The sequence below is a fragment of the Parasteatoda tepidariorum genome, chromosome 2, assembly GCF_982258835.1.
Source record: "Parasteatoda tepidariorum strain Cologne lab strain chromosome 2, Ptep-v5.0, whole genome shotgun sequence".
NCBI classification, from domain to species: Eukaryota; Metazoa; Arthropoda; class Arachnida; order Araneae; family Theridiidae; genus Parasteatoda; species Parasteatoda tepidariorum.
This window is the reverse complement of record NC_141756.1, coordinates 92193712-92212336: the sequence shown is the minus strand read 5'-3', so window position 1 is coordinate 92212336 and position 18625 is coordinate 92193712. Positions and strand designations below refer to the sequence as shown.

The 18625-nt window shown below is 26.3% G+C and overlaps 1 protein-coding gene across 4 annotated transcripts in view; it reads left to right on the top strand.

Moving 5' to 3' along the window:
- LOC107453385 (calcitonin gene-related peptide type 1 receptor) overlaps positions 1-18625 on the top strand; it is a 411922-nt gene that overhangs the window by 320824 nt on the left and 72473 nt on the right. For all 4 annotated transcript variants that reach the window (XM_071177833.2, XM_087157756.1, XM_071177834.2 and 1 more), the window contains 2 exons: positions 14030-14137; positions 14466-14566. In XM_071177833.2, coding sequence (XP_071033934.2) covers positions 14030-14137; positions 14466-14566 — 209 coding nt within the window. The remainder of the gene's footprint in view (positions 1-14029; positions 14138-14465; positions 14567-18625) is intronic.

Genomic DNA, 18625 nt, shown 5'->3' with positions numbered 1-18625 from the left:
AGAATTTCTACACCTATTCTTTACCAATGACATTTTATGAAAACGAAAGAGTTTTAATGGTTTTATTAATACGAAAGTATTTATAATTTTTGTATTACACACACACACATATATATATAATATGCCCTGATGGGTCTTTGAAATTCCACTTTTTCAAATCTAAACAAAACTAATAAAAGATAATACAGCTGTTTCAATACTGTTAACAATTATATTCTACGTTAAAGAATAATCACTTTTCTGTTTTTAAGTGTAAGCCTCTTTCGTTTCTTAAGAATAAAACAAATTTTTAAATAAAATCTTTAATTCTCATAAAATTCCCGTAATAGTAGTATGTAACAGTGTTTAAATATAACACTTAAATTTATTGCAAAGCTACGATATTAAACTTTTATCGAATTACCGCACAAGAGCTGTTTGGCAAACGAAATGAATAAACGAAGAAATACGAAATATGTAATGTTCTCGAGTATCCAAATAAAGTAATAAATTCATAGAAGTTCCTTTTTAAATGTCTGTCAAAAATTCAATTATTTATTTAAATTAATATTTTGAATCAGTATAATTTTGTCCTAGCTTTTAGGGTATAAAGATGCTGGCATTCATTTTTTTTTTCAAATATAAAATAAATTATCCTTACGAGAAGTGTGAGTCATCAAAAATTTATTTAAAGTTTCGAGAATACTATTCATTGCGAAAACAATTCTAAGTGCTATTCGTTTTACGAGTTTCTTGAGAATATTAAGAATCCTTTAAATCTATTAAAGACAAACGCTAGATAAATTAAATCAAATATACAACATACTATGAAAATATATTTAAATTTCGTCGGATTTAAATATGAAATACAAATATTCTCTGTGTATTCTAAAGGTAATAAACAGTGGTGTAAATGTAAAATTGCAGAGAAGATTTATTGAATTGGTTCAGTAGAATAAGAAACGTGGGCAATTCATTGGAATTGTAGACTTTTGAACTTCCGTAAGATTTATGCTCAGTTAAATGTTTAAGTAAATCAGGATAAATTATAAAATCATTACAGATTGAGTCGCGATGGCTCAGGGGATAGAGCATTTGCCTTGTAATGAGGTAAACCAGGTTCAAATCCCATCGATGGATGGTTGAAACTAAATCCGCATCCAGCTTGTACTGACTACAGTGCTGATGTGAAATATCCTCAGTGGTAGACGGATCATGGGTTAGAGCCCCTTTGGTTAGTTTTATCAAAAAGTCTTCCACGAAGGCAAATTTCTCCCAATACTTAATACTGGAGTTCCCTTGTCTTCTGGATTGGGTTCAAAACTACAAGGCTACGGAGTTGATCATTAGCAGTCACAAACCCAAATATCGGGTCGGCTGTTCCATGACGGTTATAAGAAATTCATTAAATATTATATATTTTTGAAAGTTATTAAAACTTTTTAAAACTTTTCATATTTAGAAACATATTATTTACTTTTGTATTAATTAAATTCATAAAGTATATTGGTAGTTCTGGTAAATTGAGATTTATTAAATTTCTCAAATATTGTTGCGAAAATTTATTTTTCTTTTGAATCAATGCATTCTCTTTCTTTAAGTGAAATATATTTATTTTTCAACATATTGGAAATTGAATGGAGTGAAAGAATTTGATCTTAATATGGCATTCCATATAATTTAAAATGAATTTAATGGTAAGTGCTTAAAGTCGTGTTATAACGTTTATATAATTATTCACAAGAAACACTGGTATATATTTTTAATTGCAAATGATTTTATCCTAATAATCCTAAGAAAAAATTGTGGTATTTTGGGGATTATGTTTTAATTTAAGAAGCATCTTCATTTAAAAAATATAAATAAAAAATTTGTGAGGAAGTCTACTTTTCAAAAAAACCACTCCTTAATCTTTGATTTTTAAGAATTTTTAAAATTTTAAATGTGTGAGAAAATGTGTCGCTTTAGTGTGTTTATTTTCAAAACTTGTATCGCTATAACTAGTTCTGTAATGTTGAATTCTTTTTTTAATAAAAATTTAAAGACGTCTTCAGAAATACGATTTTAAACAATTCGTATTATTAAAATGAAATAAACGGTCTCGTCGTCACAAAACAGAAAGGAAACAAAGTCGTAAAGACTAGAGAAAGGTAAATTTTTTTAAGTATTTGGTATCGCTATAATTAGCTGTATTTAAGTCTCTATTCCAAAATTATGTTGCACAATGACAGAGATAACTCTAAGACAAAAAAAATTTTTAAAGCTTATTTACTTGGTTACTCGAGACTGGATTCTTTGGAAGCACGAAATATCATGTCTTAATCACACTTTTGTTATAGAACTCTTAGCTTTTAAAAGTTTTATCCTTGAGTTTTAATGTTATTTCTAATTGTTTTTAAGTTTATCTGATCGTTACTGTAAGACAATTTAGTCTCTTCCCTTTCAAATTTTATTACATTTGTTACAAAATCCTTAATATACTTTTTAGTTTTCTAATTATTACTAAATGTGAGGTAATGTGTCGTGATGGTGCCACATGTTGGAAGAGTTACAAAAATCACTGAATTCAAATTAAATTAAACGATATTGATATCTTTTTTCTTTACTTTCAAGAAATTAAACAAAAACATAGGATTGAAAATAAATAAATTACTTTCTCGTTTTAATGGATTTTTACTTTAGTAAATTGTTGACCCTGAGAATAATCTAGAACTATAATTTTGAAAAACAAAATTCTCAGTAAATTGTTGAACGAACAAAGAAAATAAACAAATGAAGGCTTTAAATACCTTACATTTTTATTTACGAGAATTACGTTGTTGTTGTTTTAATAAAAATATCATGATCAGGCAATGTGGTAATTTTACCAGATTTGATTCCTCCGTATAATATTCTTTAAAAATATTTTGTTTATTAAATTCATAACTTTATGAAACTTTCTAATATTTGTTTGGTAACTTAATTGTTTTCTAGACTATTTCTTAAACTTGTAACATCTTAGTTATTATCTATTAGCTATATTATTATATATCTTATCTTTTTTTTTCCTTTAGGATCTCTGGTAAGATTTTTTAGCTTAGCCAATAACTCTTTTTACATCTAAAAAAATTATTTAGACATAAGTTTGCTATTTAAAACATTTGAACTGAATATATTGGTATAGTTTGATTTCAAAAATTTTTCCGCTACTCCTTTATTTTGAAATTTTATGTAAAAGAACTATAACTGACAAGACTTAGTTTGCAAAAGTTTGTTTCTTTTTAATTTAAATATCTTACGTCTCCGAAAAACTATTTCAAACTACCAAATTTATCTTTTTCACCTTTTTCCCGATCTAGTTTCTTTGAATTTTCCTTTAAAGATAAATTTAATGTTTCTCTTCTATGTACACATAAGTGAGAAACTTTCAGACCTAAAAATAAAACAAATATTTTTGTAAGCATCAGCTCAAAGTATTTACAAGTGTTAGAAATTTCAAAGAGTTTGAATTCTGGTAAAGTAAGCATAACATTCTCGAAGTTTGAAGAAAGAAGTGAATTTTAAAAAAAAAGTCTTCAGCAGGTGAATTTAAAGTTATAAAACAGCTTTGCACCTAAAACCATTTATTTTTTTATTTGAAAAAAGTTTTCTATTTCGTTTTTTGCGAAAATTTATATAGATTTTTCCTTAAATTTATCTTTTTTAAAACTGGGTTTTACTAAAAATAAGTACTTTGAATTTCGAAGGAAAAAAAATTAATCTTATTTTTATATCGATTATATATATCGGTTATATATATTTTTTAACTATACAACAATCGCTGAAAATTTCAAAAAAATTATCATTACGTAAAAAAAATGAATGTTTAAAGTAAATACCATAAACGTTTCCTCAAATTGTTATTAAGCGATTAATTTTATATATATATATATATATATATATATATATATATATATATATATATATATATATATATATATATATATATATATATATATATATATATATATATGAAAGGGTAGCAGTCGTGGTGAGTGATGTTAGGCCACGCAGATAGCAGATGGAAGGCAAAACATATTTTATTAACTTCACATAGTATATTTAAGACATTTTCTAGCAAAGGCGGAGCTCAAAATCGCACTCAAAAACTGTGTGCTTAAGTTTTTATCTTAGGGAAAGTAGCAAAGGAATTTCCCTCTATTTTGTTATATTTGAGGGGAAAAGGGAAGTGATAAGGATTACTATTGGTTTATGAAAGAAATCGCGCGTTCCCACACAAAGCAAGGGAAATATGTCCTGCTCTTAATTAAATGCATAGTTGAGCCAAAAATAGATTTAAGAACAGGATGTGGCTTTTAAAAGTGTGAGAAGGAATTTGGAATAGAATAATTAATTAGTAATAAAGTAGGAGTTGTTTTATAGCAAAGAAACTAACGTAAAAAGATTAATAGAAGCTTTTTATGTTACATCCCCCCTCGCCGAAAAATTTTAACTAACATCAAAAAATTTTTTTAAATTATCCCTTTGCAAAACTTTCCTTATGATGACACAATTAAAATAATAATAATAATATTTGTAAAATCAACAAGATATAAAGTAACATGAATTATAAAAAAAACACACTTGCACACTATGTAAAAAAAAGTTTCATACAGAGTTAGAGGAAGAAAAAAAAATTTGAAGTAGCGCTACTATCGAAATGAAGTGTTAGATCTCCATTTTCAAAAATTTTTTGTGATTAAGTTTTTTCAGTCCTTCTTTATAATCACAGTAAATAAAGTTATTCCTCATACTAACACAATTAAAATAAACTTTTCACTTAAGACAAGAAAATCTATAAAAATTTCCTAAAAGATGTAAATATTCATATTCAATAACAAGAAAGATACAAAAATATGAAAATGCAAGTGATATGAGATATAAAAATACAAATTGACACTTTTTATCAAAAAATTTTCAATATAAAATGTAAAAAAATTTTTGACACACTGGTCTTTAATCTGAAGTTTAAGACTTCAGTATTTTTATTTCAATGAGATAATAAAAAGTTTGACACTGGTAAACTTGATGGTTATTTTACCCTTTAAGGTTAAATTTTTTTTTTGTCTCTATATACTATTTATTTTTAGCAAAAATATCTGAAAAATTTCTTAAAATTCCTGAAGATGGAAATTTTTTTCATTATCTTGAATTTGCATAATTCCGTCAACATGATCTTGACAATGCGGCCCCACATTATCACAATCAGTCTCAAGAACATTTGAAAATTCAAAATTATTTTCAGTTTTGCTATTTAAATCCTTATTTTTAATTCTATTTTTTATTTTATTTTTCTTTAAACTCACTTTGTTAACATTTTTCTTTTTACTATTCTTCTTTTTTTTTATGCCCAAATTTTTATTTTCTTCCTTTCTTTTTGTTTATCTGAGATTTGAATTTTTTTTTCTTTTCTATCTGCTTTCTTTTTTGGTTTTTTTTTTTATTGCAAACATTAACCAGGATTTCAGGAAAAAAAATGTGTGAGAACAAATTGCTTTTACAATCAGAAAAGGTGATCAGTCTTCTCAGAATTTACATTACAACCCGTTTAACACAATTCATTATTAACTGAAATCCAAAACAAAGCTTTCAAATTCAATATGGTATCAGGTAAATCAGTTTTTTAAAATTTGACTGACCTAGCTATTTTCCTTATTTTTAATTTGAATTGCAAGTTAGGTTAATTTGCAAATTACTTTTTGTTTGTTTTCATCTATCTTTTTTTTTTCTTCTTTTTGGACACATAATTTTTCGAAAATATTTGTTGGGTTTATTTTTAAAGTACCACCTGTGTTAGTATTTAACAAGATAGTTTTCTTAGTCACCATCGGGTAGTTGTTACTTTTATTATTTTTATTTTGAATGTATTTTGAGTGTATCCGGATACTATACATTGTCAATTCGTGGTTTGATCACTTTATGTTGGATTTGACTCTTTCTCTAATAAATTTGATCTGTTAATGGAAATGCCTGAACCTTCTCTGAGTCTAACTTCATTTAAATTCTAATTTTGAAAAATTTTGTATTGATTTTCAAAATTATTTGTTGCACTATTTTTGATTACCATCTTTAATTTGTAATTTTTGCCACTCCGCATTCAAATAACCAAAATAAATTTCATTAACTAAATATAACATTTAGAAGGAAAAAAATTTAAATTTATGAATAGCACATATTTTGCTTTCTTAAACACCATAATAAAATAAAAATTTAAATTTTACTTCTACAATCAATATAATATACACTGTGATATATAATGCAATATAAAAAGTGATTCCTTAAATAATAATTAAAACTATAATCATACTGAATCATAAGTGGAAAAAAAAATATGTGATAGCACCAAATTTTAATATCATTATTTAATTTAAACAAATAATATTATAAACCACTGAATAATAGCATCAATAAATGGAACTATTATCAAAATATAAATATTAATACATAAATATAATATTACCGGAATAAATATTTGGAACAATAAACATAAAATTATATGTTCCTATTTCAATATATGAGCGTAAATGATTCAAAAGTATTCACGTTTGAAAACTTAAACTTTTGAGAGTAAATACCAATCACATCTGTAATTAATCACCAATAAATCACTTCTAATATTTGATGAATCACGCGCACACGCGAGCGGAATCATAGCTACCACTTGAGATCACATTTTTGGTCATCTTCCGTTCAAGGAAACACAGAACACTCGAGAAAATCGTCAGAAAACGAAATCAATTCGATCATATGCTGAACCTTTATCAATCCTCAATGAGACCGACAAGCAGCAAGCAAGTAGGGCAACACAGCAAGCACTTGCTGTAAATCCGCAAGAAGCTAATTGTTGATGGTAACACACGGTAGGCGAAAACGAAACCAAAACAGCGAAGACATCAATTCTTTAACGGCGATTCCGGTACAACGGTGTAGAGGCAACGTCTGGACCCATTATGAAGGAAAGTCCCGAAATTCTCATTCTTTTAGTCAGGATATCTGTTTCACGAGCAACGCCGGCATCTCCTAAAACTTCATTCGATTATTTTCTTTCCTTTTATATTTATATATTTTTTACTTATTTGAAAAAAGCATTTTTTTTTTAATGGAGCCAGTGAAAAAAAAAAAAAAAGTGCCAAACCAACTGCAAAATTTATCTATCCTTCTAGGCTTGAAAGGGTAGCAGTCGTGGTGAGTGATGTTAGGCCACGCAGATAGCAGATGGAAGGCAAAACATATTTTATTAACTTCACATAGTATATTTAACACATTTTCTAGCAAAGGCGGAGCTCAAAATCGCACTCACAAACTGTGTGCTTAAGTTTTTATCTTAGGGAAAGTAGCAAAGGAATTTCCCTCTATTTTGTTATATTTGAGGGGAAAAGGGAAGTGATAAGGATTACTATTGGTTTATGAAAGAAATCGCGCGTTCCCACACAAAGCAAGGGAAATATGTCCTGCTCTTAATTAAATGCATAGTTGAGCCAAAAATAGATTTAAGAACAGGATGTGGCTTTTAAAAGTGTGAGAAGGAATTTGGAATAGAATAATTAATTAGTAATAAAGTAGGAGTTGTTTTATAGCAAAGAAACTAACGTAAAAAGATTAATAGAAGCTTTTTATGTTATATATATATATATATATATATATATATATATATATATATATATATATATATATGTATGAGTATATATATATATATATATCTTTTTTCTATAGTTCTTTATGAACTGCGAAATATGTAAATCTAAAATGAGAAAAATATTTTTTTATTGTTCGAGACATGCTTGATGCCTTTGATTTATCATATTTTTATGCCTATGAAGACCTCTGATTTACAGTTTCTCAGATCCTACACAGCATTTTTGTGATTTTTCAAACTTTAAATAAATCTTCATAGTTGTGAAAACAAGCACCTGCAATTGTACGATTGGGATAATTCATTTACGCTTCTAGTGTTTTAAAACAAAATTGTGTAGTTTATTCGCTGGGAAAAAATTCTGGCAAATTTACCGTACTTGTACGTTAATGATATTTATGGTTAAAAAAAATTCCTAATTCTGGTAATAAAATTAAAACACACAGTATTTAAACCATTAATTTGTTAATTTTTTTTGTGATTGTATCGGTTTACGGAAAATCCATTGGCCAAAACGATACTTTAAAGCGTTTTGAAAATGCTATACTCGGATAGATTAAGCAGCTATAGCGTCTGTTGTACACATCTTTTATTGAGGTAGTGAGATTCATTTATGTATTCACTTACATAAGTAGCTTTTTTCGTAAATACAAAAAAAAAAAAAATAGTTTAAAAACTTAAATTTAAAAACAGAAAAATTAAAAATAAAAAACAAAAAAAAAACACAATTTTTAGAAATACAGCTAAATTAATCCTAAAATGTTTTAACGGTATTTTATTTCACTACTTCCATTCTTCAAGGTGGTTACTAGAACAGCGATACTAAACGATGGCCCCTAGCATATATTGTAAGTAAACCAACCATACATTATGGAAGTTTAAGATTCTGAAGGGCATTGTCCTTCCACTAAACAATATGGTCCACCATATGGGTACTTCACCTATTGTAGTGGAATTCGATTCAGCTACTTTGTTGCTTCCATTTTAGAAAGTTGGGCAGCTTTAATGCTTAACAGATAAGTAACTGATTTAGTTTAGCATAGTCGAGACATTTGCGTAATTACAATATATATTTTTATGCTTTTAGAGGATGGTATTGGTGGTTAGCTTATAGATTACATAGAAATAAAAGCAACTAATTTAAAAAAGCTAACAATAAATAAAATTGAGGTAAATTGAACCTCTTAATGACGCAATTTATTGCATATATTTGGTAACCTCTAATGAGATGAGTAAATTTATCGTATCATCTCTACTTATCGAATTTTTGGTTTAAATTATTTATTTATTTGGTTTATCGAATTTTTGGTGCTAAATTTATTACCAAATATAGTGGTAAAAAAACGGATTTTATAGTTAAGTTCACCAAATAGTATTGCCAAAGGACTTTGGTAAAATTAACCGTAATTTTAACCATAATTTTTGATGTTTCTATAGATCCAGAGAAACGGTAAATTTTACCATAGTTTTGACGGTACTTTTTCCCAGGAATTATTCTAATTGAATTTTCTAAAATACTTAAATTACTTAAATACTTTATAAGAATTTTAAAAACTGTCAGTTTTTGAAATTCTTATAAAACTAGAAAGTAAAAATAATATCATAATAACATAAAATAATATCATAATAAAATAGTATCATAATAAATGTTTTTTTTTTAGATTGAATTTTCATTCAAGCATTTTAACGAATCTTTTCATTTCAGAGATAAAGCAAAGCACAAAATGTGAAATTAACAAAAAGGGGCCCAATTTTTGTACTACTCTCCGGCTAATCTACCGTGACAATATTATCCAGATCCATTAATAAAACCAACTTTTGCATTAATAAATTGATATATTAAAGACTAGACTTAAGAATCATCAGAATTGCATTTTATTATATGAAAAGTCGATTATTAGATTATAAGTTTATGAAGTGTTTCATTTTTTTTTTATTTCGATACTATATATTCCTCATTTTAACTAAATTATTTTTTTATCTGTCACTATTCCTACTTCTCTACATAAAGGTTATTGAAAATAATTTTTGAATAAAAATATACAAAATTATTCTTTAAAAACATTTTTAATGACATCACACTTCATTTTTAAAATTGAGATTATTTATAATTCCAAAATAATGAGCATATATCTTCTTGCAAAATCATTCATTCTCTTTCCTACAAATGAAAAAAAAAATATCTTCTTGGAGGCGAAGAAATAAAAAATTATGCTGTTTTTAGTAAATGCGTTTTTAGAAAACGCAATACTTTACGAACTTTCACTAACAAAATATAATTTTAACAAACTGACTTATAATTAAAAAAATTACATTTTCTAATATTTCTTTCTTGATAATCTTTTATTCTCTCGTCATTTTACTCGTCGGAAAATGTGCTGATTGGTAAAAGATTTTCTTTAATATTAATTTTATATGACATGATCCGATTTAATGAAATTTTATTTCATTATAATTAAAATAGTAATGCTTCTATTAGTAACAAAAACTTTTTGTTTTTATCATAAGTTATGTTTAAAGCCATATTATTAAACAATAATTAATTATAAATTTTGATTATTTATTTTTAATTAGTTAATAACTTTACTAAATTAATAGAAACGCCATCCACTGAGAAATTTATTATAGCTGATAGTAAATGTAATAAAGTTCAAATATTTAAGTTTAATTTTATTATTAATAAAACTAAACTTTCATTACTTTATAATTAATAAAGTTTAAAGTGATATTAATTATGTTTTTTTAGATACTTAACTAGCAAATTTTTGTTGAACAGCAACAGCTTTTAACTGATTATTAAATCATATTTTAAGGTTTTTGGCAAACTCTTACTTCTAAAACACAATTCTATATTTTTTATTAACAATAAATGTAATAAAGTTCAAGCTTAAAAATACTAAAATTTAATTTTATTAGTAACAAAATACTTTAATTTTTGATTTTATAATAAGTAAAGTTTAAAGCCATATTATTAAACAATAATTAATTATAAATTTTGATTATTTATTTTTAATCAGTTATACCTTTACTAAATTATTAGAAAAGCCATCCACTGAGAACTTTATTATAGTTAATAGTAAATGTAATAAAGTTCAAATATTTAAATTTAATTTTATTATTGAAACTAAACTTTTATTACTTTATAATTAATTAAGTTTAAAATGATATTAATTATGTTTTTTAGATACTTAACTAGCAAATTTTTTTTGAACAGCAACAGCTTTTAACTGATTATTAAATCATATTTTAAAGTTTTTGGCAAACTCCTATTTCTAAAGCACAATTCTATATTTTTTATTAACATTAAATGTAATAAAGTTCAAGCTTAAAACTACTGAAATTTAATTTATTAGTAACAAAATACTTTAATATTTGATTTTAAAATTAGTTATGTTTAAAATCATATTATTAGACAAAATTAATTATAAATTTTAATTATTTATTTTTAATTAGTTATGCCTTTACTAAATAAATAGAAAAGTCATCCACTAAGAACTTAATTATAGTTGATAGTAACTGTAATAAAGTTCAAATATTTAAGTTTAATTTTATTATTAACAAAACAAAACTTTCATTTTTTTGTAATTTTATGATTAATAAGACTAAACTTTCATTATTTTATAATTTTATTATTAATAAAACTGTACTTTCATTACTTTATAATTAATAAAGTTTAAAGTGATATTAATTATGTTTCTGTATGCACTTAACTAGCGAATTTTTGTTGAACAGCAACAGCTTTTAACTGATTATTAAATCATATTTTAAAGTTTTCGTCAAACTCCTACTTCTAAAGTCCAATTCTTAGTAAACCCATTTCCTCACTTTATAAATCCCATCTCCAAATCTCTCATCTATTCTCAGTGGATGGCAGACGACTTCATATTCCCAGCAAAGGAAGAAAGACGCGTTAGTTCATTTTGCATTGTGATGATGAAATTCCCCTTATCTTTTACGAGGCGTATAATTCATTCGTGGAATATTTAAACTAGAGTATGGGTGGATGCTATGAAAAGGGCTCTATATCCAATTAATCTAAGTAAATGTGAGGGCAGACCACATTTTGGGACGGTAAAGCGTTATTTTGAATGTGTCCCTAGAATCAACCGAACAAGTGCCGAGATTACTTTGTTTGACGGGATTGCCAATAATGTCACCTCCCAGAGATTTGACATTTTCGGGGTTAGTGACCCTATAGTTTCCGAGAAAATAATGATATGGGCAATAAATGCTTGTAGGAATATTTTATATGGAATAAGTAAATATGTGAATTGCTGTTATGGTTTGAAATTGTTGTGGCATTGAATTAAAATTTACGATAAATAATAATAATAATATTTTTTTTTCTTTGCAAAAAATTTACATATACATTAAGATGAATCAGGAAACCTTTTATCAAAATCCAAATCTTTAAGTTAAAAAAAAAGTTGTTACATTATAATCCACGTGTTTACCAAAAAAAAAAATTTTTTTTTTTGTTAGATTGAAAAAAAGCATTTATTCTCTCGGGGCTGATCTAAAAAGTAATTTCTGGGGAGAAAGGGTCAAAAATGCAAAAATTATTTATCAGTTTGTCTGAAATTTATCCTAGTAAACTATATAACTTTCTTTCGACTTGAAATTTTGAATTTAGGAGTAAAAAAATTATTCATTTTATTTATTTTTTATCTATTTACTACACCTTACCATGCCTATATGTTTTAAAAGAAAGACCTGTCATTCATTTTGTACGTACAATGTGCCAGTTTGTACATTGTGTACGTACAATGTACTGAACTAATCATTACAAGCATAAACATAATTAAAAACCTTATATAAACATAATTAACAACCTCATATATACATAATTAGCAACCTTGGAGAGATGAAACGGAATTTAATGTTGCGATGAGCCACATAGTTCCTTTGTAATTAATTTTTCGATGCAATAAAATAATTATTTTTAAGTGAAACAATATTTGTATTAAATTCTATTCATTATTTTAAATCCTTTCATTCATATTATTATTATTACAGCGAAGTAAGTAAAGGGGCACACGTTATTAGTAAGAACATTTCCGATTTATGAAAATATTATTGGTTTACGTTTGAAATATATATATATATATATATATATATATATATATATATATATATATATATATATATATATATATATATACTAATAACGTGATAAATTATGCTTGAAATCTTATATCATATTTTATAAATCACATTTTATAGATTTTATGAATTGGTTAAGATATAAACAGAAATATTGACTAAGTGTCGGAGACAACTGGAACCATTATTTTAAAGAGGCGTTGCGTACCTCACGGAAGCAACATTACTTTTGTTACAGTCCATTTGAGTATAATGAGACAACCAGATATGTAAGAATTAAGGTTTTACTGATCCAATCCAGCCTTTGTTTAACAAAGGAAGAATCCGAAGGGTTGCTTTGCCAATCATGGTATTTTTTAGGTTTAAAAACGAAGAATAAAAGTTAATTTCTCTATCCTGAATTAAACATTAGGTTAAAAATTATCGAAAACTGTAATTTTTTAAATGAAATCGTCGCCAAGTTCTGGTTGTTTTCAGGCAAAAAGTGCTTTTGATTTCATACTATGCTTTAGTTGAAAGCTGTTATTCTTTAATCGAAAACTTTAATACTGCTTTTAAAAGTTTAAAACAATGAGATTCATTTTAAGGTTAAGAATAAAAGTTTTATAGTTTTTGAGTAGTTAACCTCTAATTACCTGCACAATTTAGAATTTCAAAAGTATTTTTTGGACAACAATTTATTTTAAATCAAAAATTAAATTGTTTATAATTTATTTGAGATCGATTATTAATCCTTAAAATTTTTCTCTCAGTTTTTATTTTAAATTTTTCATGTCTCCACTAAAGCGAAATAGACACTTTTCTTTCGAAGAATTAATTTCTAATAACAGAAAAATAAAAATTCGAATATCATCTTACTATATTAATCTCAAAATTATTCTAATTTAAACTATTGCTGTCTAATACTTTTCTTTGATTTTTTATCTTTGCAAATTAAAGGAAACTAAACTAACCTTTCGGAGGAAATATTTAGATAGTATAACCTACAATGGGGTTATAGTGACCCTGAAGTCTTCTCTCTACTGATCCCAACATTTATACATCTTTTTTATCACATTAACAGTGAAATATTTATGCAGCTTTTGCATCATAAAATGACGTCATATTGACTCATAACTGATGTCAGATCACTAACTTTTATTTGTTTTAATTGTGCCAATGTGTTTTGTTTTTCTTTATGAAATCATTGATTTAAAAGATAATCTCATCCAACTTATTGTGTATTTCTTTTCCTCTTAGTTTTATTTAATAACTATGCATATTCTGTGGTAAATTATATAACATATTTCTTTCTAGATGATGCAATATTTTGCCCCGCTACGTTCGACGGATGGGGATGCTGGGATGCAACATTTGCAGGAGAAGTTGCCGAAATTTTTTGCCCATCCGAAGGAAATTCATCAAGTGTGTATTACCTGTTTTCTCATACTCAAATACTTGTATATGAACTATGAATTTATGAATGCTCTTATGAATTATGAATTATTCAAAAAAAATTATGGATCATTTTTTTTGAATAAAATAATTTCGCTGGTAGCAGTTGCTCTATTTGTTTCTAAAAAAACTATCCTATTCAAGCTGTATTTGCAATGTACTCTATTAACTCGAAGAGAGTGCAAACATTATTTCATTTCTATAACTTAAGTGAATATGTATATATGCAATATTAATGAAAGTTTCTCTAATGAATCCACCATCTTAAGCTTATGTACATAGATTATTCCTTTTACAGAGAAGGCGAGGAAAATCTGCTCGGAGAATGGCTCTTGGGAAATAAACAGCAAAACAAAAGAAGAAAAGGTGGATTATCACGAATGCAACATCAATATATCAGTAAGTTAATCTTATTCTAACTCATCTACAAAATTGTACGACAAATATAACATGCATTATTAGCGAATTTTAGTTTTGAATGAAGGATAGTATGTATATATATATATATATATATATATATACATAGCAGTCGGACCGAGCAGGAAAACAGACACAGGATTTTAATGAACTGAAATTAATTTTACTTGATCATTTTCAAATGGATGATGAGCTAAAAGTGAAGTCTACTCCATCGTGGTTCCGTCTTACAGTTAGGGAAAATCTTGCAAAAAATCCGAAAATGTCTCTATTTAGGGAAAAGAGAGAATTACTACTAATTGGAATTACTATTGGTTTATTAAATAGGTATCGCGATTCCCATAAAGAGTAAAGGGGAAAATGTCTTTACTTTTAATTAATGCATACTTGAGCCAAAAATAGATTTAAGGACAGGATGTGAATTTAAAAGTGTGAGAAAGTGTTACGATTGGAATAATAAAAGAAACGAAAAGGATTAACAGAAAAGATAACATAAAAAGATTAATTGAAACTTTATAACTTTTATATATATATATATATATATATATATATATATATATATATATATATATATATATATATATATATATATATACAAGAACAAAGGAAAAAAATTAAAATATTCAGCAAATTTCAATTATTTTTATTTCAACCGAAATAGATATTATTTTCGCACTCTTTATTACCTCTTCTTTCAACCTAGTTCCAAACTGGCACTCTATCATCACCACTTCCCTCCGTTCTAAGCGTGACATCATTTGTAGACTGCTGCTTTCTCATGCATCAAATAAATGTCACAACCACTTTTATTTTATAAAAAAGAAAGAAAAAAGAAATTGACATTGCAACAGTGGTCAAGCGCGAGGAAATTATTCACTACACTACCTAGCGTACTAATTCAGGCTGTTCTACATGCATGTAAGAAGTCAACAACAACGTTTTAGACTATTCTATATTTAGTAAATAATAGAACGTAGCTGAATAGATGAGCTGATTTTAGGTATAGTTTTCCATAAGGTCACGTCTCGGAACGTGAAAAAATGCCGTACCATCTGTCGAATATTCAAATAATGAAACCAAGAAGTTTGGATAATTGAACTCATTGGATATAATTCTTATATACCTTATTATTAATGACATAATTCTTAATTTTATGATTCTTTTCTTTTGAATATTGATTACTGCACAGTATTTTCTCCTTTTTTTTCCTCTGTCATAGGAATAAGGGTTTTATGGAGTGCTTTAAAATCATGTTTCAAAATCAATAAACGAAATATGTGTTTTGTTTTTAAATGTTAGTATGAACCGTATATAAGATTTTTGCAATGTTCTTTTCTTTTGGAGTTATTTTTACTAAACACTAAGGAATTATTACAAACTAATAAGTTTTATTTGTTGGTTTTTGTCATAAAATTAAGAAATAAAATACGAAAAAAATCCTAACGTTAAAGACATTTCAAACGTCTGAAATACTAGTAAAATATTAAGTTTTTGTTTCCCAAATCTGAAACAACCAAAATAATAACACATTTTACACAAGTTGTTCTCATGCACTTAATTTTTTTTTTGTTTTCTAATTACAGTTAAGTGTTTATAACATACTCGATGAAACTCTTGACAGCGCCATCTAATGGCTAAATTCAGAGTCAGCTTACTTAAGTCCTTACCTGAAAATTAAATGATGTTATATGCATTTATTTCTTAGCATATATATACACACAATAAAGAATAAATAGAAAAGAGAAATTAACGAAGAAAGTTTAAAAAAAATAATAAGTTTTTTTTAAACTCTTATTACTATTTTTTTTATCTCTTCCAAAATTTGATTATAACAATGGATATCTAACTTACGTAAATGAATTCCATATAAAATCATTGAGTTAATTGACTGTTATAATTTTAAACAAATGCATTAAAATTTTCTTTGTTAACAAAATTTATATTTTTAATAAGTGCATATCCAATTCGGGCAAATCTGTGTCTAAAAATATTCTAATATTTAATAAGATAAATGTTTATTTTGTTTTAATAAATGTTAATAATTTCTCTAAAATCATCAATATTAAAATTTTACAATTAAATTTCTACCTTTTTATTAATTATAGATTTTGAATTATCCAGTATAATATTACTTAGCACATATCTAGTTTCAGGTCAATCCAAGGTAACTAACAAATCAAACACGCTTTTGTACTTCAATAATAACACGTCATAAAATGATCTCAATGATTTCTTTCATTTTTTTGTGCCTGGCAAACTTATTATTTATTCCGTATCTTGAATTTTAATTTTTATTATTTGCTTGATAGGTTTTATTTTGAATTTTTACTCAAAATATTTCATGTTTGTTTTAATTTGTTGATGCTCCTCACACTATTGTATTGATATATTTTGCTTTAGCTATATACAATATTAGAGAGCATTTTTGCGGATATACTCGTCTAAGCTGATGACGAGATTATATATTTTCCTTATTTTATTTTCCGGCTTTTTAATGCTTAGTTTTTTTAAATAATTTTTTTAGATACGAAGCCTCGGTTAAACGGACACTCTTGGGAACGAAAGGATGTCCGCTTACGTGAAAAGTACTTTAATAACGAAGTTTAACTCCGTAAATTGCTTTTAGAATAATTACAATGATATAGAAATATTTAAACAATCTATAATAACTATTCACAATGATATTTATTAAAACTTTAAAAAATACTTTTTTCACTATAAAAAAAGTACATGAAAAAGTTTGATAATTTTGATACATAATTTTAGATGTAGCTACAGAGAAATGAATGTGTTTTTCTGACTGTGTTTCTCTGAATATTCACATTGATCTTTAGTCAAATGTCAATGACTAGATGTCAGGCCCTCTTTTTTTCTTTTTTTTTACTCAGATGTGTTAAATACGGTCTCGAAATTTATTCGAAATAGAAACGAATTTTAAATAGGGAAGAGAAATTGAGAGCATGCAAGGCGTTATTTCAGCTTGTAGGGTCTCAAAACCAGTACCGTCCGGGTGTAAAGGTCAAAAGATGCCACCGTGTGAAGTATTTCACTTGAGCAGTATCATATTCTCTCCTTTCTTTGCAAAGATAAAATAAGGTGACAGGAGAATGATTGATTCTTTGCAGTGAAATAGCTTAACATTATTTTTAATGGTGGATAAGGCAAACGGTTAACATTGTATTGTTTTCTAAGAGTTTAAAGCTTAAATATTTTTTTTTTCAAATTTAAAAAAAAATGGTGTTTGGTTTGAAGGGATAAAAATAACGTTTTAGGGCATAAAGGACTGTCCCTGTCTGGTTACGGGAGTGTCCGCTTTACGGTACATAATGCTTTATTTATAGAAGATTAATGAGGACATATAAATACATGTAGGTAATGAGATGTGTCCGTTTTATTGGAGTGTCCGTAACGTGAGATTTCAATTTATTAAAAGCTTTTCTTCATCTCTTTTTTTAAAAATTTATATTTTTTCCATGTTTCTTCGTATTTATATACTTCATTTTTTTGTTAGTCTTGTTGCATTAAAAGGGAAAGTTAATTACCGTTAATGAATCTCTCTATTCTAAAAAAAAGTTTTTGCAGTTAATTTTGTCCCCTGAAAAACTTTTTAACTACGTGATGAAAATCTAAGATTAAGGAATCAATTCATTCAGAATCTTTCAGGGAAGACATTTAGGGCATTCAAATCTTTTACATAATTTTAAATTTTTATTTATTTTAGTTTTAAAGCACGATTTTGCAGTTAATAATGAAGAATAACCGCCGTTCACAACAGCCAATCACATGTCTGAAAACGGCAAGCTTAAAAAAGCGATTTACAAGTCTGAATTTTCTTTTTCAGAGATGCAACCAATCACAAAATAGTTAGAATTTCATTCTTCAGTTTTACAACATCTCAACTTATTTCGTATTGATTAATCTGATTATTTGTTTTCTAAAACGTTAATTCGTAAGTTTAATCTGGTTCCGGCATATAAGATAAAGTTGAATGACAAGGAATTTAATTAATATGCAATACAGTAAATAAGCGAAGAGATATTT